Source organism: Dipodomys merriami, unplaced genomic scaffold (genome assembly GCF_024711535.1).
Source record: "Dipodomys merriami isolate MVZ:Mamm:240054 unplaced genomic scaffold, mDipMer1.0.p SCAF_33, whole genome shotgun sequence".
NCBI lineage: Eukaryota > Metazoa > Chordata > Mammalia > Rodentia > Heteromyidae > Dipodomys > Dipodomys merriami.
This window is the reverse complement of record NW_027204826.1, coordinates 6,162,096-6,186,111: the sequence shown is the minus strand read 5'-3', so window position 1 is coordinate 6,186,111 and position 24,016 is coordinate 6,162,096. Positions and strand designations below refer to the sequence as shown.

The 24,016-nt window shown below is 39.1% G+C and overlaps 1 protein-coding gene across 5 annotated transcripts in view; it reads left to right on the top strand.

The window, feature by feature from the left end:
- Pias1 (protein inhibitor of activated STAT 1) overlaps positions 1 to 24,016 on the top strand; it is a 90,706-nt gene that overhangs the window by 47,396 nt on the left and 19,294 nt on the right. For all 5 annotated transcript variants that reach the window (XM_070043031.1, XM_070043032.1, XM_070043030.1 and 2 more), the window contains exons 5-9: positions 3,018 to 3,108; positions 3,680 to 3,814; positions 7,093 to 7,198; positions 16,035 to 16,108; positions 20,290 to 20,450. In XM_070043031.1, coding sequence (XP_069899132.1) covers positions 3,018 to 3,108; positions 3,680 to 3,814; positions 7,093 to 7,198; positions 16,035 to 16,108; positions 20,290 to 20,450 — 567 coding nt within the window. The remainder of the gene's footprint in view (positions 1 to 3,017; positions 3,109 to 3,679; positions 3,815 to 7,092; positions 7,199 to 16,034; positions 16,109 to 20,289; positions 20,451 to 24,016) is intronic.

Here is a 24,016-nt window from a genome sequence, read left to right as displayed (position 1 = left end):
GATCTGTGGCTCAAGTGGTAGAGTGCTAGCCTTGAGCAAAAAAATCTCCAGGATAATGTCCAGACCTTGAATTCAAACCCCAGAACAGGCACAGAAATTCTTTTAAAAAGAAAGAAAGAAAAGGGAGGCTGGGAATGTGGCCTAGTGGCAGAATGCTTGCCTAGCATGCATGAAGCCCTGAGTTCAATTCCTCAGTACCACGGAAACAGAAAAAGCCAGAACTGGCTCTGTGGCTCAAGTGGTAGAGTGCTAGCCTCGAGCAAAAGAAGCTCACAGACAGTGCCCAGGCCCTGAATTCAAACCCTACGACTGGCAAAAACAAACAAAAAAGCGGAAGAAAAGAGAAATACTAGCAAACTCAGCCAGGCACTGTAGCTCAACCTTGTAATCCAGACTGTTTGGGAGACAGAGATCAAGGGATCACAGTTTGAGGCTATCAGGCAAGATATTCAGGAGATTTCATCTGGACAAAGCTGGTCATGGTGGCTTGTACCTGTCATACTACTTCCCAGGGACATGGATGGAGAAACATAAATAGTATGATCAAAGCCCAGGCCAGCCTAAATGTAAAGGGAAATCCTACCTCAAAAATAACGAACCAATGTGAAAAGGAACTGAGTGTGTGGCTCAAGTGATAGAGCCTGTCTGGCAAGCTGAAGGCCCTGAATTCAATCCCCAGTACCTTGGGGAGAGGATACTGGTAAGCTCTTTAGAAATAACAGCTCCTCACTGGGTACCAGTAGCTCATGCCAGTAATCCTAGCTACTCAGGAGGCTTCGCGGTTTGAAGCCAGCCGAGGAAGGAAAGTCTGTGAAACTCCTATCTCCAATAAACTACTCAAAAAAGCCAGAAGTGGCACTGTGGCTCAAGAGGTAGCGCACGAGCCTTGAGCAAAAGAGGCTCAGGGACACTGTCCAGACCCAGAATTCAAGCCCCAGGACTGGCAAAAAAGAAAGAAAAAGAAATAATGGCTTTTCAAAAGGAAGGTCCTTATTAATACTTAAATCTTCAGAATCACATGGACTAAAAAAATACCACATATTTTAATTTACTTAGTCCTGTATTTTAAATAATTTGAATGTGTTCTAGTTTAGAATCCATATGAAACATCTCTTGGAAGTTTTCAAAGAGGCACTGAAGATTTTTCCAGTATAGGTTCACAGATGCCTCTTAGCACATTCATTTCTTAGGTTATCTAAGAAATCATTTTTACTAATATCATTCTCTTGCTAATATAAACCAATTTTATACTACTATCTACATATGAACCTAAGTGTGCCACACTGTTCTTGTTGGAATAGGAGATAGAAAAGTAAAGAAAAGCTGGGTACTAGTGGCTTACACCTGTAATCCTAGCTACATAGGAGGCTAAGATCTGAGTATTGTGATTCAAAGCCAGTCAGGGCAGTAAAGTTCGTGAGACTATTGCCAACTAACACCAAAAAGCTAGACTTGGAGCTGTGGATTAAGTGGTAGAACCAGAGAGTGCACAAGAGCTCAGGGACACTTAACAGGCCCTGAATTCATGCCCTAGACCTGGCTCGCACACACGCACAGACAGACACACACACACTAAATAGAAAAGAAAATTGTTTTCTTCAGTTAACTATTTTTCCTATATTGTGGGAAAGATAAACAGTCTTGTATCAGTAATCAGATACTAAGTTGTGAACAAAGTGTAAGTTCACTAGTAAGTTATAGAACCATGGGAAAACATTTAATCTCAGCTTTAAAATAGCAAGATAGAAACAGAAAGCAATAAAGAAAGTTTTCAAACTACATCATTCTCAGATTCATACACTTGGTACCAGTTGTCCCATTCTTATTCCCTTCTACCCATAACACATACATACTATGAATTAAAAGTTGTGTTACTTTTATCTCTTTTTTTATAGGTTCCTTTTCACTCCAAGAAAGGGTCCTATTGCCAAAACAAAGCTTGAAAACATAGCTCTGAAAGAAAAGATCTAGTTCTATGCTTTTATATATCTATGCAGCCATATTTACATAATATAATCTTGTTACAAAATATAAAACACGACTTTCCTGCCAGGGCTGGCTTTGAACTGTGATCCTCAGATCTCAGCCTCCTGAGCTAGGATTACAGTCATGAGCCACCAGCACCTGGCAACCTGTTTCCTTTTTAACACATGCATATTTAAATAATCAAAATCATCAAGAGGACAACTACTAATTGATAGTCATGATTGCTAATTCAGGTAGTTGACAGAATTATTTACAGTTAACTCTTGAACAACTTGTGTGGGAAAAAGCATGACACTCTATCAAAATTAACTACTGAAAAAGCATCAACCCCTCTCCCCCAAACTTAACTACTCATAGTCATTGACCAGAAACTTTAGTGATAACCCAGTTGGTTAGCACATATTTTGTGTATATTATATCTGGTTTAAGAAAAAAAAAGTAGGAACCCTATCTCACTTTTTTACTACTGTAGGCAGTTTACAGGAGAGAGGGACTATTCAAACCAAGATGACCTGTGCCACAGGGCATTTTGAGTGGACACTTAACAACACTTGAGGTTGTCAACAACTGCAACAGTAGGTAGTTATGAAATGATTATTAAAAGTACAGTATGTACTGCAACTAATTTTACGGTTTTTTTCTGATTTAATACTTCATTATGTTTGTTTACATTCTCTTGACAGAATAGTGCCCAATATGGTTTATGTGTTTACATTTTGATAAGATCTAATTTTTTGTGTATATTCCATGATAATAAATAACAAATTGGACTATTATCTACATGTGTGTGTATATATATATATATATTTCTTATGACATTGCACTTTGTTTACATTGTTATACATTTCCAAATCTACACAAAATCTGTATATAAGTGGATCTATGCAGTTGAAATTCATGTTGTTCAAAGGTCATTTTGTTATCTTAAGCCTGTTGGCATATACTTATTCATTGTGTGAATTATTTCATTCTTATATTTGGTAATGAAGTTGTTTTAATAAAAAAAATTAAACTTGATCTGTATTGTGTAGGTTTTGTTTATCAGAAACTAGTTGTCCACAAGAAGATCATTTCCCGCCCAATCTTTGTGTGAAAGTGAATACAAAACCCTGCAGCCTTCCTGTAAGTTCTAAAGCTAATTTTCAAAACACATTACCAACATAACTATCTTAATTAGTAACTACAGCTGTTGTTAATCCTAGTATTTCATTAAGAAAACATTTTTATTTTGGAGCTTTGTGTGTGTGTATGTATTCGTATGAGTTAGTGAAATTCTTTTACAAGTTAACTACTAGATGAAGTAGTTTTATGCTGGATTTTAGGGAGAAATGTTTTCAGCACTAGGTTCACAAGAATCTGTGAGCCTGTGAATGAATGGAAGATTTGAACGATGTGCCTTACACAGGGGAAAGGGAATGAGTTGTGTCTAGCTATTTATGATTGATCCTAATTCTTGAATTTAAGAGATTTCTATTAGTAACATTTTTTCAGGCTTAGTGTAATGAGACTGGGGGGGTTGTCTGGAGAGATAATAACTCAGGTAACTCTTAGAAATAAAGTTTTCCTTTCTACTTTTCGTTGAAACATTCTTTTTTTCCAGTACGTTTATATATATATATATATATTTTTTTTAAGAAGTTGAAGCTGAAATAATTGTAGATATAAGTTGGAATAAATTATATTTCTTTCTTAGGGCTACCTTCCACCTACTAAAAATGGTGTGGAACCAAAGCGACCCAGCCGACCAATTAATATCACCTCACTTGTCCGATTGTCTACAACAGTACCAAACACAATTGTTGTTTCTTGGACTGCAGAAATTGGAAGAGTAAGTAATTTTTATGTTTACCAGATTTTCCTACTATAAGGAAAAATTAATCACCATGAGTACCTGAGTTTATATTTAAATTATTATACTGTAAAATGAGTTGCTAAAGGCTTTTTGTCATACAATAAATTTTATTCATGTTTCCATTTGAAAAATAGGTTCATGCATTATCCAATGTTTTACAACCTGATCCTTCATTTCACAATTTATCATGTCTTTCTATGCCATTGTTTAGTCTATCCCTGTGGTTGAACACTTGACTTATAGATTATCTTTTGCTATTCCTAAGAACATTTTGAAAATTATCCTAATAGGTATAGCTTTGCATGCATGATAATTTTCTTTCAGTAATTATCAGAAATAGAAGTGCTGTGGCAAAAAACATGAAAAATTTTAAGAAATTTTGTGTGTATTGACCAATTTTTTTGAAAGATACACAGATGTACTTTCCCTCTTTCACTGTTTATTTGGGTATCTCTCAACACAGTCTATTTAAAAAAACCAAAATCTGTACCTTATAGCGCCAAATCTTACTCAGTTCTTTGCTTTGTAATTTTTTCCTTTTCTCCATCATGCTTAGTCTGTTTTTTCCAAACTTAGGTAAATAAGTTGACCTTCTAGACTTTTACCTTTAAATATTAAATCTAGCCAGGCACCAATAGCTCACGCCTGTATCCTAACTACTCAGGAGGCTGAAATCTGAGGATCACAGTTCAAAGCCAGCACAGACAGCGAAGTCTTATCTTCAGTTAACCACCAGAAAAGTGGAAATGATGCTGTGGCTCAAAGTGGTAGAGCACTAGTCTTGAGCAAAAGAGCTCAGAGACAGTTCCCAGGCCCTGAGTTCAAGTGCCATGACCAATGAAAAATAAAATAAAATTAACCTATCTTAAATTTATCTTGTGTGTGATAATTACTTTGATATTTTAGTCAGCTGGTTCATGAGTTCATCATTATCCTGGTGCTATATAGCAAGGCCCTATCTCAAGAAAAAAAAAGTTATAAATATGTCTTTTCTAAGAAAATAGAGTTAATACAATGCCTGAAGAAAATAAGTGAGATATTTTGTAATTTCTTGGCCTAAGTCAGAGAAATTTACCATATTTGGCATTTATTAACTTGGATTATTTGTAGAGAAATTATTTAAATACTGTTATAAAAGGGGACATAATGAGTAGATTGTGTTTTGATTGTGCAGAAAGTATCTAATGAATAGACAAAAATAACTATGTAATTATATAGCAGTAGTTGATATTACAAAGCACCTTGAAGGGTAAAACAGCAATACTCTTTTTTATCTACCCAGAAGAAGGATTACTTTGCCACTGTTGGAATTTTTGCTGCAGAACCTCTCATAGAATGTTAAATATAATTCCTTACTCTCAGTAGGAATGGCTATTTAGTTACATGTTTCAACTAGAGTGAACATATCTTTTTGCTGAACTTATGGTATTTTTTACTTGCTCTCATCTTAAATATTTATATAAAGCCTTAGGGTAATTTCAAGTCCTGGAAATTCAAGCTGTCAGTGTAGAATCTTAGTGTTGATTAGCATTTCTTTAGTTTCTATTATGCTTGAAGCATTAAGCAAATAAGTTACATGATTATAAATCAACTAATATAGTCTTTCCTTGAACAATACTTAGCTATCTTTTGTAGGCCTTCAGTAAAGATTTTTTTTTGGGGGGGGGGAGGGGTCTGGTCATGGGGCCTTGAGCTCTGTCCTCAGCTTTTCAGCTCAAGGCTAGCACTCTACCACTTGAGCCACAGCGCCACTTCTGGCTTTTTTCTTTTTGCTTATGTGGTGCTGAGGAATCGAACCCAGGGCCTCATGCATGCAAGGCAAGCGCTCTACCCCTGAGCCACCTTCCCAGCCCCCTTCAGTAAAGTTTTAAGTGAAGTAGTTATAGGTAAAGACTTTGAGAACTATGGCTAGCTATAAACTGTAAGATGATACCAATTTTATTTTACTTTTGCTTTAAGTCTTTTTGATCTGCCACTTGATCCTAGCATCAAGTAAAAAAGGATTCTTCTTATTTAGACTTCTCTTCTCCCTTGCACTCTTTTTTTCTTCCTCTTATCCAATATGTACCCTTCATCCAGCCTGGCTTGTTAACTGTTTTCTTCTCCCACAACCATCCTGGCTAATTCCCTCTACTGGTAATTCACTTACCAAACCAGTACGTCTCTTTGCAAACCTTAATTACTCTCTTTGTGTATTGTGGTCATGGCCCAAGTAGAGCCATGTAGTTGAGCCCAGCACTTGTGGCTCACACCTGCAATCCTAGCTACTCTACAGGCTGAGATCCGAGAATCTCAGTTTAGAACCAACTCAGGAAGACAAATCAAGAGACTCTTATGTTGAATTAACCAACAAAAAGCCAGAAGTGAGTGTGACTCAAAAGATAGAAACAAAAAGCTAAGTATGAGTATGACGCTTTAAGCTCCAGCAACAGCTCCAAAAAGAAAAAAAAGCTAGTTGAAGACATAAAGGCTAAAAGATAAAAACCAGGAAGCCAATCTGATAACCTGATTTGTAACTTTATTCAAATAACTTCTTTTTTCCCTTCAAATAACTTTTTAATAACTATTATTTTAGCCGGGCACCAGTGGCTCATGCCTGTAATCCTAACTACTCAGGAGGCTGATATCTGAGGATCATGGTTCAAAGCCAGTTCCTACAGGAAAATCTGTGAGACTCTTATCTCCAATAAACCACCAGAAAACTGGAAGTGGCACTGTGGCTCAAGTGGTAGAGGCTAGCCTTGAGCTGAAGGACAGTGCCCAGGCCCAGAGTTCAAGTGCCATGACTGACCAATAACTAACTAAATAAATAAATAAATACTATTTTAAATATATATCTATTGCCTACTAAATACTACAAAGTATGGTTTATGATTTTCAGTAGTCTTGATTTATATTTAGTCTTATTGTTCTTTCTTACAGGTACTTTAAAGTCATTAGTTTCAAGCATAAGCAGTCAATACTTATAAAAACAGGAAGACCTGGTTTTAGGTTCTAGGCTTGTCATTTGAAAGTTGCAAAATTAGGACAGATTCTTTTACTTCTTTATACCTCAGTTTCCTTATCCATAAAAACAGGCTAGTGTCCACCTCAGGTGCTTTGTGGTTAAGAATAAATGAATTACTGCTCATGAAAACACCTAAGACAGTGCTTGAAACATAAGAGGTACTTTAAGAAGTGGGCTTTTTTTTTCTATATTGTTGTGGAATTAAAATAGCTGTACTGTTTTACTTACATCTTTTTTTTCCCCTCAGACCTATTCCATGGCAGTATATCTTGTAAAACAGTTGTCCTCAACAGTTCTTCTTCAGAGGTTACGAGCAAAAGGAATAAGGAATCCGGATCATTCTAGAGCTTTAAGTACGTATTATAAACTTACTTCATTTATATAGCTGAATTATTTTGCTAAGGGTTAGTGTTTTTCTCAATCTGAGAAATTTTAGGTTTTTTGTTTTTGTTTTTAATATACAGCCTGTGATAGAGTGTTAAAAACTCGAGATATTTTTTTGTTTTTGTTTTGTCGGTTGTGGGCTTGAACTCTGGGCCTGGGCACTATCCCTCAGCTCTCTAGCTCAAGGCTAGCACTCTTACCACTTGAGCCACAGCACCACTTCCAGCTTTTTCTGCTTATGTGGTGCTGAGGAATCGAACCCAGGGCCTCATGCATGCAAGAACAAGCACTCTACCACTGAGCCACCTTCTCAGCTCCAGAGTGTTAAAAACTCTTGAGAACCTTGTATTGTAAGCTTGTAAAACAAGACCTAAGAGGAGTTTTAACATCTTTGTTATGAGTAGTATTTTATCATCTGTTTTTGTAAGATACATCCAACACAAGAATATTTTGCTACAAAAATATTTCAGGAATTTTTGGAGATGAGGTCTTGACATACATTTTGAGAAAATTATTTCAGGCCCAGGAAAAATATACAATAAGGTAGAAGAAATAAGAAGGTAAGTTCTGCCATAATAAACTCAGTGGCCCTGGGTGAGTAACTCTTATGTGTAACAAGAGGTTTGTTACAAATGATTCCTAAAGCCTTTCTGAAGTCTGGATTCTTTGGTGTGACTTGCTAGAGGGCTCATTTTGATGTATTGAATTTGAAATGTAAAATCTTGGATTTACTGTCCTCAGTTTTTGTGGTCAGTGGAAACAGAGTTCTGTTATTCTGCTCTTTGCCTGGAGCAGGTTCTTCATAAATGAATTTAGGGACAAGGACTCAGCAGTTGGGTAGCTGTCCTTTAGGTATTCTTGATGTGAGTTGAATAATGGAGCTCACCATCAGATTTTCGAATAGGAAGGGCATGGGAATAAGACAGGAGAGGTTTTTCTCAGCTTCTTAGTTTCTACAAAATGCAGGATTTTGAGATCCACAGGTGAAAAGAATTTAAAGATGTATCAGAAAAAGGAGAGAATTGCCAGGCAATGGTGGCTCACGCCTGTAATCCTAGCTACTCAGGAGGCTGAGATCTAAGGATTGCAGTTCAAAGCCAGCCCAGGCAAGAAAGTCCATGAGACTCTTACCTCCAATAAACAACTAGAAAACTAGAAGGCCCAGAGTTCAAGCCCACTACTGACCAAAGAGAGGGAGAGGAAGAGGGGGGAGGGGGAAGACATAAGTTGGAAGTTTTAGCAAGCATTAATTTTAGGTTGTCAAGTAAAATAGGAAATTAAAAAATAAGTCATCATAGGTGACGGTAGGACTTTCCTTTGGCCTAGACATGTCTTCTAATTCTGTGTCTCTTAGCACTCAGCCTACAGCTTCTTAACATCTCAAAGGAGAAGACAGATGCAAATAACCCCTTTAGTTTTTGTTTTGTTTTGTTTTTTTGCCAGTTCTGGGGCTTGAACTCAGGACCTGAGCGCACTGTCCCTGAGCTTCTTTTGCTCAAGGTTAGCACTCTACTTGAGCTACAGTGACACTTCTGGCTTTTTCTGTTTATGTGGTACTTTACCACTAAGCCATTCTTGTAACTTAATATCTAAAAGTAGATGTGATAGAAGAGGAGGAGCTATTTGCTTTAATTTTTCAGTTTTTACTTCCTAGGTCTAGTATCCTAGACAGGCCCCTTTAATAATTATTAATTTTGGGGCTGGGAATGTGGCTTAGTGGTAGTGTGCTTGCCTAGCATACATGAAGCCCTGGGTTGGATTCCTCAGTACCACATAAACAGAAAAGGCCAGAAATAGCACTGTGGCTCAAGTGATAGAATACTAGCCTTGAGCTAAAGAGCTCAGGGACAGTGCCCAGGCCCTGAGTTCAAGCCCCACAACTGGCAAAATAGTAATAATATACCTTTAATAGTTCACTAGCAGGTTCTGTATAAAAAGGGTGCTTTTGAAAATTCAAGTAGCTGGGCATGGGGGTGGATTTCTGTAGCCCCAACTACTTGGTAGACTGAATTTGGAGGATCACTTGAACTCGAGGAACCGGGCTGGGAATGTGGTTTAGTGGCAGAGTACTTGCCCAGGATGCATGAGGTTCAATTCCTTAGTATCACATAAACAAACAAAAAAGAGTTTTAGAAACTGACTGGACATCTTAAAAAACTAGCAATAATATTGAGTCAAGAGGGGAGCATTAATCTACAGGTGGATAGACAGCTAGAAAGACAGCACTGTTCTGGAATCAAGAGAAGTGAGTACCATACAGCAAAGACAGGAAATACTGAGAATCCTGAAAGAAGAGACAGATAAATATCTACTTTGAAGGAGAGGGCAAGAAAGAATTTTTCTTTTTTCATAATCCTGCTGGTTATATTTGCTTCAAAATGCTAATCAGAAAGCATCATGAAATTATGTGAGCCTGTGTGGAAAAGAGAATACCAAGAAATAAGGTAAATAGAGCCGTTATATTTAACAATCTTCTCCACTTACTCTAGCACCATCTGGAGGGAGAATGGGAAGGTGGACTTGGAATTGCATTTTCTCTAAGGAATCCCAATAAGCCCCTGTTGCAAAAACAACAACAACAACAACAAAACAAAAAAAAACAGCTTGCCGGGTATCGGTGGCTCATACCTGTAATCCTAGCTACTCAGGAGGCTGAGATGAAGCTCTCAGGAAAGTCCTTGAGACTCTTATCTCCAGTTAGCCATCAGAAAACTGGAAGTGGCCCTTTGGCTCAAGTGGTAGAGCACTTGCCTTGAGCTGAAGAGCTCAGGGACAGTGCCCAGGCCCAAACTCCATGACTGACATCAATCAATCAATCAATCAATCAATCAGCTTATGTTGCTAACAGGATATGCACTGAGTGAGATTTTTGTCGCTTTATGTATCTTAGCCTAGTAAACTAATGGCCAGGTAAACTAATGGAACATTGGAACATTAATTTGAATTCTACAAGTAAGAGATTTACTCTAATTAACTGTATTAACCTTTGTGTTATCTAAAAGAAAAAAAAACCCTATCCAGTGAATTGTGTACGTAAAATATTAAGAAAACATCATGTGTCTCAGTTATTTTTGAAATTATCAAATTACTTGAAGATATATCCATTATGTTATTCTTAACCTTATAAATAAATTCTCCTAGCAAAGTTTTCTTAAGTCAGTCACCATATGTTCTTGCAGGAATAATGTATTTAGACATTTCACAGAGAAAAATCCATCCATTGATTCATTTGTTTAATAAGGTTTTTGTCTTGTAGTTTTCACAACTATCACAAAAGTCTTTTACGTGTTCTTTACTAGAGTTCTTTGTCAAGTTCCTCTTTCTTTTTTCTTGCCCCTTCATAAGAGAAGCCTTAGCCATATTCTACTCACTGTTCCTCCTTCTCTAAATACCCTGACAATGTCACAAAAAGGGGTTACAGGAAATGAAATCTCTAAACTGCTCATTTCTTCTTTTAGTATGGCTATAACTACTTTTCAACTTAACCTATTTTTGTGCCCATCTTCATTTTATCCTTCCAGTGTTAGAGAAATTGTCCCTTTTTCTGCTCAGAGTTAATCTTTTATTCATTTATTCTCTTGTTTAAGAAATTACATGAAGAATGTTCTGTGTTTCAAGCACAGGAGAATATATTATTAAACAAGAGTGCATCATCCCTTTGTCTCCCGAAGTTTGCAGTCTGGTAGAAAGAGACATTAAATTACATAGTTCCAATTCATCTGTATTTATCGTCCCCTCCTCCTTTGCATTTCAAGAATACCTAAATTCTTTTCCTTTCCTCCTGTCATTGTTCACTCTGTCTTAAACTTCCCAGCTACCTCCCTCAGCTAACTCCAGTTATCCTTCATGTTTGACTTCTGGGAGGCATTTCAGAACTTCTAAAAGCAAGAGTTGAGAACAGCTTCCATTAAGAGCATTTTAGAAATAATCTCACTGAGAACATTCACTCCTTACTAGACTGTCAGTATATCTGGGCAGGAATTTAATCTTCTTGGAATTATTTTTTTAACACAGTACCTGTATTAAAAAGGTGCTCAGTTTTTCATTTATGTGTTCTTGGTTCCCCCCCCCCCCCCATTACCACTATTTTGCTGATACTGGGGTTTGAACTCTAGCCTCACACTTGCTTGTCTTATAGTTAGTGCTGGCATTGTTAGTACTCTCCCATTTGAACCATGCTTCTAGCCGGCTTTTTGATGGAATTGGCAATGGAGTTTTGTGGTTTTTTTTCTGCCCAGGTTGCCCACCTTGAAAGCAGATGTACCCTAACACAGTACATGGATTTACATGTCAGTTTCCTCCAGAAACCCCCTCATAGACGTACTCAGAAATATACACACACATATTAGAAGCTATTACATATTCCTTAATCCAGCCATGTTTGTATCTAAAATTAAACATCATAGTAATCACTAAATTTACATTTGCATGTTTATTTTGGCCATTCTTAATTATCTCAATAAATTACTATTATTTGAAAACACCTTTATGAAAAAGTGTGGTTAGAGCACAGTGCTGGTGCCACACACCTGTAATCCTAGCTACTCAGGAGGCTGGATTTTAGTTGGAAGACATCCCACACAGACAACTCCTAGACATTCTTATCTCCAGTTAACCAACAAGAAGCTGGAAATGGAAATGTGGCTCAATGGCAAAGCAGCAGCAGCCTTGAGTGAGAAAGCTATCTAAGAGTACAAGTCCAATCCTCAGTACTGGCAAAAGAGATGGTGTGGGGGGAGAGGATGGAAAAGTGAGGGAGAAAAGAAGGAAGAGAGCGGGGAGGAAAGGAAGGAAGAAAAGAAGGCGGAGGTAGAGGAAAGGGAAAAACTAGCTAAGATTGGGAGGGAAGGGCTAAAATTGGGTAAATATAGCAAGTACCTATTCTTCATATGTTATTAAATGGCATAATACTTTGCTGACTATACTTTCCAAACTACAAAGCCGGGGGGGGGGGTGTTAGGGCTTTGGGGCATGAAAGTCAGCTTATAAAATAGTGAAGACTAAATTGGGATTTCCAGGTCATTAAGTAACCTTTTTTAGTCTGGCATACCTTCCCCCATCTAACTCAGTAGTCAATTCTAAATTACAGTGCTGAGTATACTTCAGAGGTACATCTTAGCTGAAGTCAGTTATTTATGGAAACATTTTTTTAACCGGGTCTGGGGAACACCTGGCCCTTGGACTGTTAGGCACATGACAGGACAGACATGTGTGCCTCATGCCGGCTCTCTTGAGGCTGTTGCTCTGTATTGGTAATTTTGAATAGTCCTGAGTGATGCTACAAATATCCCAGAGTCCCTTGGCAAAAAACAATCCCCAGTTCTGGTAAAGTGCCAAAGCCAGACGTGTTTTATAAACACAGAGTTCTTTACCCATGGTTATTAGCACAGTGGACATAAGCTCTGATGTCATCCTTGCTTATTAGAGTGTTCTTTCCCTTTTTTCATTTTCTTTATTGGGTGTTATAGCTCACACTTAGCTAGGCAGCAGACCTCAAATCCTGTGGTTGAGTATACATACAAATACCTAATGCTCCCTATACAATGTAGACTTTAAAGTTATTATGGGACAGTTTCTAATCATTAGAGTATTTAATTTAGGCACTTACTCTGTTTTCTATTGTTATTAATTTAAGTTTTCAGAGTTAACTGGTGCCTCAGGTTTCCAGATGAGAAATATAAAGAACTTTATATATTAAATTGAAGGATAGGGCTGGGAAGGTGGCTCAGTGGTAGAGCGCTTGCCTTGCAAGCCTGAGGCCCTGGGTTCGATTCCTCAGCACCATATAAGCAAAAAGAAAAAAAGCCGGAAGTGGCGCTGTGGCTCAAGTGGTAGAGCGCTAGCCTTGAGCTGAAGAGCTGAGGGACAGTACCCAGGCCCAGAGTTCAGGCCCCACAACCGGACCCCCAAAAAAAAAAAAAAATTGAAGGATAGGTTTTCTTTTTTTTTTTTTTTTAAATCTGGCTGGGCACCGGTGGCTCACACCTATAATCTAGCTACTCATTTAAGAATTGTTAGTTTCGAGCTAGAAAGGTGGTTTGGTGGTAGAGTGTTGGCCTAGCATGCATGAAGCCCTGGGTTTGATTCCTCAGTACCACATACACAGAAAAAGCTGGAAGTGGCACTGTAGCTCAAGAGGTAGAGTACTAACCTTGAGCAAAAGAAGCTCAGGGACATTGCTCAGGCCCTGAGTACAAGCCCCAGGATTGGCAAAGAAAAAGAAAAATAATTGTTAGTTTTGGCGTTCAATACCCAACACTGAAAAAGAAAAGACAAAAAAAAAGGAAGTTTGACCTGAAAAGATTTAAGTATAGATTCCAGATTTGCCAGAAAGACAAATAACTTAATTACATATAAATGTATGACTCAAATATATATATATAATATGTATATATTATATATATAATGTGTGTGTGTGTGTCTGTCTGTGTGCGCACCAGGTGCCAGTGGCTCACACCTGTAATCCTACCTACTCAGGAGGCTGAGATCTGAGGCTTACATTTCAAACACAGTCTGGGCAGGAAAGTCTGTGAGAAAATGTTATATGAGGTTAAAAATTTATAAAAGTAGTTGGGCACCGGTGGCTCACGCCTGTAATCCTAGCTACTCAGGAGGCTGAGATCTGAGGATTGAGGTTCAAAGCCAGCCCGGGCAGGAAAATCCATGAGACTCTTTATCTCCAATAAACCACTAGAAAACGGGAAGTGGTGCTGTGGCTCAAGCGGTAGAGCACTTGCCTTGAGCTAAAGAGCTGAGGGACAGCACCCAGGCCCAGAGTTCAAGCCCCATGACCAAAAAAAAATAAAAAATATATATATAAAGTGCCCAGCACTGGTAGCTCACACCTGTAATCCTAACTCCTCAAGAGGCTGAGATCTGAAGATGGAGGTTCAAAGTCAGCCCAGGCAGGAAAGTGAGATTCTTATCTCCAATTAACCATCAGAAAACTGGAAGTGGCACTGTGCTCAAGTGGTAGAGCACTAGCCTTGAGCTGAAGAGCTGAGGGACAGTGCCCAGGCCCAGAATTCAAGCCTACAACTGACCCCCCCCCAAAAAAAAAAATTATATGAGCTCCTTTTTTTCCTTTCATACCAATATTGGGACTTGAACTTGGGACCTTGTCTTCCTCCCCCACCCCCTGCTTTTTTTTTTTTTTGTGCCAGCCTGAGGCTTGCTGGGCCTTGTCCCCTTGCCTAGCTTTTTCAATCAAGGATGGCTCTGGACCACTTGAGCCATACTTCCATCTTCCTGTGGACTTTTCTTCCTCATAGGCTTTAAACAGGGATTCTCAGATCTTAACTTCTTGAGTAGCTAGGATTGAGTACAGGTGAGAGCCACTGGTGCACAGCTTAAAAACTACTGCTATAATTGATATCTCTTCAAATAAAAGAGTGCACATAATATTAGTCATAGTTTTTGTTGTTGTTGTTGTTATTTATTTTCTCTTTATGTGGTACCAAGAAATGGAACCCAGGGCCTCATGCTTGCTAGGCAAGCACTACTAGCACCAAGCTACGTCCCTAGCCCTAATCATAGTTTTGTTGTTGTTTTGCCAATCCTGGGGCTTGAACTCAGGGTCTGGGCACTGTCAGAGCTTTTTTTTTTTTTGGTCAGTCATGGGGCTTGAACTCTGGGCCTTTAGCTCTTCAGCTCAAGGCAAGCAAGCACTCTACCTCTTGATTGAGCCACAGCACCACTTCTGTTTTTCTAGTGGTTAATTGGAGATAAGAGTCTCATGGACTTTCCTGCCCAGACTGGCTTTGAACTGTGATCCTCAGATCTCAGCCTCCTGAGTAGGTAGGATGATGACAGGCGTGAGCCACTGGTGCCCAGCTCCCTGAGCTTCTTTTGCTCAAGGATAGCACTCTACCCCTTGATCCACAGCACCACTTCTAGCTTATTCTGTTTATGTTGTATTGAGGAATCAGATCCAGGGCTTCATGCATTCTAGGCAAACACTACCACTAAGCCACATTCCCAGCCCCAAGTCAGGTTTTTTTTGTTTTGTTTTTGTTGGTCATGGGACTTGAACTCTGGGCTTGGGCGCTGTCCCTGCGCTCTTCAGCTCAAGGTAAAGTGCTCTACCACTTGAGCCACAGCACTACTTTCGGTTTTCTAGTGGTTTATTGGAGATAAGAGTCTCACAGACTTTCCTGCCCTGGCTGGCTTTGAACTTTGATCCTCAAATCTCTGCCTCCTGAGTAACTAGGAATACAGGCGTGAGCCACTGGCACCTGGCTAAAGTCATAGTTTTTTAAAAAAGAAAATCTTGCCAGGTGCCAGTGGCTCACCTCTGTAATCCTAGCTAGTCAGGAGGCTGAGCTCTGAGGACTATGATTCAAAGTCAGCCAGGGCAGGAAAGGCCATGAAAATCTTCTCTCCAATAAACCACCAGAAAACTAGAAGTGGCGCTGTGACTCAGGTGGTAGAGCCACTCGCGCCTTCTGCTGAAGAGCTCAGGGACAGCACCCATGCCCAGAGTTCAAGCCCCATGACCAACAAAAAAAAAGAAGAAGAAGAAAAAGAAAATCTTTATCATTTTAAGAGTTATTAAAAGGAAAAAGACTTTGATTACTTGAGTATGTCAGCCCATTATAACGATTCCTTTTGTTACTGGAGTGCAGTCTTTGTCAGCCCTATCATAGTTTTTGTTTCTATTTGATTGATTAGGAGGGAATAACAGTGAATTATTTTAATTTTGTTTGTTTTCTATTTTAAGTACCTTTTTTTAAAAAAAGTTGCATCACAATGTACATTTAATAAACTTGTTCTACTCTTTTGTTTTTTTTCTTGAATGAATTTCAGTTAAAGAGAAATTAACTGCGGACCCAGACAGTGAAATAGCTACAACCAGCCTAAGGGTTTCTCTACTGTGTCCAGTAAGTGTTAACTAATGTTTGTTTTGAGGCCTTGCATACATTTATAGTTTTTTGAGGGGGGTTCGTGGTTGCGGGGCGGGGAGGGGAGGGCTTGAACTCAGGAGCTATCCCTAAGCTCTTTTGCTCAAGGCTAGCACTGTACCACTTTGAGCCACCATACCACTTCCCATATTCTGGTGGTGAATTGGAGATAAGAGTCATGGACTTTCCTTCCTGGGCAAGCTTTGAACAGTGATTCTCAGATCTCAGCCTTTTGTGTAACTGACCAGCACCTGGCTCCACATTTATCCTTTTTGTTAAGTGTTTTCAGTATTTGACAAATTGTTTACTTTAAAATATATTCAACCCTTGATAGACTACCAAGGCACAGGATTTGGAATCTAAAGTCTTAAAAATATCCTTCCAAAATTTGGCTAGGAGTGGTAGTGGCGCATGCTTGCAATGTACTTGGCCGTTGAAATCAGATGGATCTGATTTGAAGGCCAGCCATGGGCAAAAGGGGGAAGGGGAGAGGAGGATGCTACCCAAAATATATGTACCCAAAGCAGAAAAGGGATGGGGACATCTGCCTGACACGCTATTGTACAAGAATGCAAACTCTAGTACCAGATAGGTAGGTAATAGGTAGGTAGGTAGGTAGGTAGGTAGGTAGGTAGGTAGGTAGGTAGATAGATAGATAGATAGATAGATAGATAGATAGATAGATAGATAGATAGATAGATAGATAGATAGATAGATAGATAGGGTAGACAAGATAGATAATCCTTATACTTAAAACTTACCAACCTAAATGTCTTCAAATAATTGATATCTCAAGCTCAGGTATGAAATCATCTCAGTGTATTTATAAAGCTTTTACTTTTAAAAATAGTTCTCTTCTGATAAAAGTCTGGCCTTGATTACCCACACATCTTTAGTTATTTGACAATAAAAGCTATAAGAATCTACAATTAAAAACTCTTAATTCTAAGCCAGGCGCCAGTAGCTCAGGCCTGTGTAATCCTAGCTACTACCCAGGAGGCTGGGATCTGAGGATCATTGTTCAAAGCCAGCCCAGGTAGGAAAGTCCCTGAGACTCTTAACTTGCAGTTAACCACCAGAAAATCAGAAGTGGAGCTGTGGCTCAGAGTGGTAGAGTTGCTAGCCTTGATCAAAAAGCTCAGGGACAGCACCCAGACCCTGAGTTCAAACCTCTTCTACCAACCAAAAAAAAATTGTTCTTCAGCACTGAAAAAGAAAAGGAAAGAAACTAGCCTAAAAAATTCAATTTGTTATACATTTGGAAGCATCATTTATATGATGGTGTATGATACCAAGACTTGACCAAATTATTAAAATCTCAAAAAAAAAGTTAGTATTGAGTTCACCAATATAGTAGGGATGGTAGTTGAACATGGCTTTCATATGGAAATATGTAAAAAAGTAACAGCAAATTGCTATTTGATTGCCATTTGTGCTACAGTTAATCAAATTAACCACACCTAAACTTTGAACAAAGTAAAAAGTTAATGGATGCATTTGTTTCCTTGTTTGCCTGGATTATTCAAGTAGGCTTGATATTGAATGCTCTCTATATTGAAAACTTCCTAATGTAAGATGATGATGACGTTATTGTATTCTTAAAGAAACAAAGAATTGGGCTGTGGATGTGGCTCAAGTGGTAGAGCTCCTGCCTAGAAAGTGCAAGGCCCTGAGTTCAAAAAGAAATTAAATTTATCTGAGTCTCTTATAATTAAACTTTAAACACAATCTGAAATCGTTTTTTAGCTCATGAATTAGTTTATAATACTGTATATTGCTCTTTAAAAAAATACAACTTTTCCACTGGACACTGATGGAAGTGAACTATAAAGCTCATAGGTGGAGATATGAGGGAGAGAATGAGGACACAGAAAACACTGTATGAAAGGAAGTGTACTCATTATCTGACTCATGTAATTATTAGTCCTATGTACGTCACCTCTTTAATAACAATAAAGTAAATTAACTTTAAAAATCTTTACCAAAAAAAAAAAATACAGCTTTTCTTTGGTGTTAAGAATTCATGCTTATTAGAAAACGTTAGTAAATTGAGATACAACCAAATCTTCCCATCTTGGATATATCCATCTATTCCTCTAACTTTTCTTCTGATTCTTCTTTATAGACAGTCTTTTCTTCTCTGTGTGTGTGTATATATATATGTATGTATGTATGTTTGAAGGAGCAGGGTTGAGCTTAGGGCCTGGATTTTGTCTCTTAGCTTTCTTTTGCTCAAGGCTGGCACTCTACCTCTTGAGCCACACTTCTATGCCCAGGTTTTTGCTGGTTAGTTGGAGATAGGAGTCACATGGACTTCTTCTGCATAGACTGGCTTCAAACTTTGTATCCTCAGATCTTAGCCTCTGAGTAGCTAGGATTACAGGTATAAGCCACAGGCACCTAGCTCTAGCTAGTCTTTTGAAAACATGTTCAGGTTTGTTTTTTTTTTTTTATTTCTGTTAAAAATTCCTGAAGTAATTAGTAAAAAATTGTAACAACCTGTGTTGTAAAGGAAACTAGTATTTTACGTACAAGAAATTTATTTAAATACTGGGGAAAAGTAATTGTAAAGTAGTGAATCTCGTGTGTGTGTGTGTGTGTGTGTGTGTGTGTGTGTGTGTGTGTGTGTGTGTGTGTGTGTGTGTGTGTGTGTGTGTGTGTGTGTGTGTGTGTGTGTGTGTGTGTGTGTGTGTGTGTGTGTGTGTGTGTGTGTGATGTGGTACTAGGGCTTGAACTCAAGACCTTGCACTCTCAGGTATCTTTTTTGCTCAAGGTTGGTGCTCTACCACTTGAGCTTGCTTGCCTAGCTGGTACCCTACTACTTGAGCCAGCCAGGTTTTTTTGCTGGTTATTTTGGAGATGGGGTTTCACAGACTTTTCTACCCAGACTGCTTTTGAGCCTCAATCTTCTGATCTCAGTCTCCTTAGTAGTGCAGGTATGAGCCACCAGCATCCAGTCTTATCTAAGATTTTTTTTTTTTTTTGGTCGGTCATGGGGCTTTGAACTCTGGGCCTGGGCGCTGTCCCTCAGCTCTTCAGCTCCAGGCGAGCACTCAGCCACTTGAGCCACAGAGCCACTTCCGATTTTCAAGTGGTTTATTGGAGATGAGTCTCACGGCCGGAGATGAGTCTCCTGCCTGGGCTGGCTTTGAACCGTGATCCTCAGATCTCAGCCTCCCGAGTAGCTAGGATTACAGGCATGAGCCACCGGCACCCGGCTCCTTACCTAGGATTTTTTTGGGGGGGAGGGGGGGTCTGGTCGTGGGGCCTGAACTCGGCCTGGGCGCTGTCCCTCAGCTCTTCAGCTCTAGACTAGCACTCTACCACTTGAGCCACAGCTCCACTTCGGCTTTTTTTTCTGCGTGTGTGGTGTCGAGGAATCGAACCCAGGACCTCATGCGTGCAAGGCAAGTGTTCTACCACTGAGCCAACTTCCCAGCCCCTTATCTAGGATTTTTAATCTGTGGTTTTCTTCATATTTGTGCAGTAGTAAAATACTCAGCAGGAATTTGCACTTCAGAGTTAAAGGTCAGACTTAAGCTAGAGTGCTGGTGGTCACACCTATGAAATAAGCTACTTAAGGGACTGATAGCTAAGGGTCATGGTTCAAAGCCCACCTGGGCAGGAACACCCATGAGACTCTTATTTCCAGTTAACCAAAAAACCAGAAGTGGAGCTGCCTCTTCCTCAGAGCTGCCAGTATGCCATACATTGTGAGGAATGTGTCAGGATCTCAGAGATAATCTGGTAGAGAAAATACTGTATCTGTGTGTCTTGTAGTATCTAATAAGACATTCTTTTTTTCCTTTTCCTAATCCTAGATGGCTCTTAACTTTTCTTCACCCTCTGGAAAAATGCACATATTCAAAGGGGCTTTTACATACAGTTTCAGTGGTGTTTTGGGTCCTTTAACAAAAAACCCATCTGTAGACAGGAATAGATAACCCTTATTGTAGTTATTTACTCTAGTTCAGTGTTTCTCTTCATTACTATGCTTGATTTTAACCTGTAGATAGATTTCATTGAAACTGTATTATTTCACTTTTATAAGAAAGCACAAAATGCTTTAAATCAGAACATATACACATACTTCAGGAAAATCAAATCTTAAGTTTTGAACAACAGTTGTCTAACATTTACTTTTTCCCTCTCTTTTGAAGCTTGGTAAAATGCGGCTGACAATTCCATGTAGGGCCCTTACATGTTCTCACCTGCAGTGTTTTGATGCAACTCTTTATATTCAAATGAATGAGAAAAAACCAACCTGGGTTTGTCCTGTCTGTGATAAGAAGGCACCATATGAACACCTTATTATTGATGGGTATGTCATTTTAAGTTCTTCCTTGTACCTTGAAATGGCTATTTATTTGGGTTTGCTGTCAGGTTTGTAGTAAAAAAAAGTCTGGTGGTATGTGAGTTTGAACCCAGGGCCTTGTGCTTGCTGTACAGGTGCTCTATCACTTGAATAGCTCCCCTTACCCCCATCTATTTTTCAGATAGAGTTTCAAGTTTATGCTTAGATTGGCCTGGACTACAATTCTCCTATTCATGTTTCCGGTGTAGCTTTTATTGGTTGAGGTAGGGTCTTTATTAATATTTAGCAGACTGGCCTTTGAAACGCTATTCTGCCTACCTCCATCACCCCAGTAGCTAGGATTAAAGGCATTAGTCACTAAGCCTAGCCCCTACACATGATGTTTTCTCAGTTAAATATTTATAGGATTTCCATTATTTTAAAATTAGTATTAGCCTAGGTACTGTGGGCTCACAATGGAATCCTTAGCTACTCAGGAGGCTGGGACCTTAAGGATCCTAGTTTGAAGCCAGCCCAGCAGAAAAGTCCAACAGACCCTATCTCCAATTAAGTGACAAAATGTTAGGCTGGAGACATGACTCATGTAGGCATCAGCCATAAACAAGCACCATTTAAAGCACTAGTAGTTCAAAGTAAGGTTAAGCATACACTTTTTCTTACTGAGTTGATCTGTTTCCACACATGCAGACCATATTAGAGAAAGGATGAAAAAATTAAAATTCTGTAAAAAAATTGGCCTTTGCAGTAAGAAGTTATCCTATTTCTAGAGACTGGATGAAAGGCTCAGTCACAGGGCTCCTAAAACTGACCAACAAACTGGATCTCTGCTCCCTTTGCTTTTCTCTGTATTGCTACATGTGTCTTCTCTCATTTTTCTGTTTCATCTTTTCCTGCTATATCACAATAATCAGTCACTTTAACTGCCATATCTGCTGGGTTTTATCTGTCTTCCCAAATACCTGCTAATGATTCTATACCTTCCTTTTATTCTTTTCTTTTTTTTCCCACTGAACAAGAAAATAAATTGTGAAAAGAAGGATATTTTGCCTAGTTAGCACCATCAAAAAGAAAGAGAGAGAGGGAGGGAAACTGATGATTAGTAGTAAATCTGGACTAAATAGTAATATTTTACCATCCATATATGCATTATATTGACCCATGCTTGTAATTATAGCTACTCAGGAGGCTGAGATTTGAGGATTATGATTTGAAATCAGTCTGGACAGAAAAGTCTATAAGACTCTTATCTCCAGTTAACCAACAAAAAGCTGGAAGTAGACCTGTGGCTCAAGTGATAGAGCACTAACCTTAAGCACAAAAGCTCAGGGACAGTACCAGGCCGCGTTCAAGCGCCAGGACCAGCACCCCCCCAAAAAAAAAAAAAAACACACGTGATCCTCTCTCTTTCTCCTATTGAAAAATTGGAAAACGAGGGAAATTAGAAAGTTAATAAATTATGTTTCTGTTTTGCTTTACTTGGTTATTATTATAGGATTTTTTTTGGGGGGGGTCCAGTCATGGGGCCTGAACTCTGAGGCCTAGGCACTGTCCCCTCTTCAGTTCAAGGCCAGCAAGTGTGCTGAGCCATAATACCACTTCCAGCTTTTTTTTTTTCTGCTTATGTGGTGCTGAGGAATCAAACCCAGGGTCTCATGCACGCAAGGCAAGCGCTCTACCACTGAGCCACCTTCCCAGCCCTATTATAGTTTTTATACATTGATTTTATTTAACATTATAACAGAAGAATTTGGCCATGATTAAATTTATGCATTTCCAGTAAACTTTAAGTTTGATGTTAAGATTTTTGATTTTTGTTTCCATTGTACAAAGGGGTTTGAATTCAACGTGTCAGTTTATGAGTACGATGCATCTTGGATCATTGTTACCCCTTTCATGATCCTTTTTTTTTTTTTTTTTTTTTTTTTTGGGGTCCGGTCGTAGGGCCTGAACTCTAGGTCTGGGCGCTGTCCCTCAGCTCTTCAGCTCAAGGCTAGCGTTCTACCACTTGAGCCACAACACCACTTCTGGCTTTTTTCTTTTTGCTTATGTGGTGCTAGGGAATCAAACCCAGGGCCTCAGGCATGCAAGGCAAGCGCTCTACCACTGAGCCACCTTCCCAGCCCTTGTGATTCTTTCCTATCTTCCCCCACCCCATACATCCCTTCAGTTTTCCTAGTTCCATTTTCACATATATGACTGCCTTTGCCCACCCTTTCTCCATTCAATAAAAAATATTCTTTTAGGGGCTGGGGATGTGGCTTAGTGGTAGAGTCCTTGCCTAGCATGCATGAAGCCCTGGGTTTGATTCCTCAGTATCACATACACAGAAAAAGCTGGAAATGGCACTGTAGCTCCAGTGGTAGAGTGCTAGCCTTGAGCAAAAAAGCTCAGGGATAGTGCCCAGGCCTTGAGTTCAAGCCCAAGGACTGGCAAAAAAAAAAAGTTAATGTCTACATGACACTTTTCAAGACTTAAAATTCACTCGTATCTTTTTATATATATTGCTTATTTTATCAAATAAGATATACTTATTGTAGGCAGTTTGGAATGTGCAAAAAAGAATTTGTGTGCACAAAATCACTACCCAGAGATGACTGATACTTTTTTTTTTGGTCGGTCATAGGGCCTGAACTGGGCATGGGTGCTGTCCCTCAGCTCTTCAGCTCAAGGCTAGCACTCTGCCAAGAGCCACAGTGCCCCTTCTGGCCTTTTCTGCTTATGTGGTACTGAGGAATCGAATCCAGGGCTTCATGCATGCAAGTCAAGCACTCTACCACTGAGCCACCTTCCCAGCTCCTGATACATTTTTTAAAAAAATTTTAATAAGTTTTTATTGTAAAAATATTGTACAGAGGGGTTACAGTTACATGCACAAGATAATGAGTACATTTCCTATCAAGCATTGTTGCCTCTCCTACCATCTCTTTCCTCCTACATCCACAACTACACTCCCCCCATACATTTTTTATATCACACATAATTTTACTTTTTGAAAAGATCATCTTTTTGCCTTTATTTTTTCTTGAATATTTTTGTTAAAAGTTTTTTGTCATTTTTCATGTTTGTATGATATTTCCTTTCATAATACATCTCAATTTAGGTAACTATTTTTACTTTTTTCTTGTCTTTTCTTGTCAGTCATTGGTTTTGAACTCTGGACCTGGGCACTGTCCCTGAGCTCTTCAGATCAAGGCTAGTGCTCTACCACTTGAGCCACAGCATCACCTCTGGTTTTCTGGTGATTTATTGGAGATAAGAGTCTCATGGACTATCCTGCCCAAGCTGGCTTTGAACTGCGATCCTCAGATCTGAGCCTACTGAGTAGCTAGGATTACAGGCATGAGCCACTGGAGCCTGACTATTTTTACTTTTGAACACTGAGCTTTGAAAGCAAATATACTCTTACCTATACTTGCTTACTTGCTTGCTTGCCTGCCTGCCCACCTTGAACTCTGGGCTTGGACACTGTCCCTATGCTCTTCAGCTCAAGGTGAGCGCTCTACTACTTGAGCCACAGCGCCACTTCTGGTTTTCTAGTGGTTTGTTGGAGATAAGAGTCTCACGGACTTTCC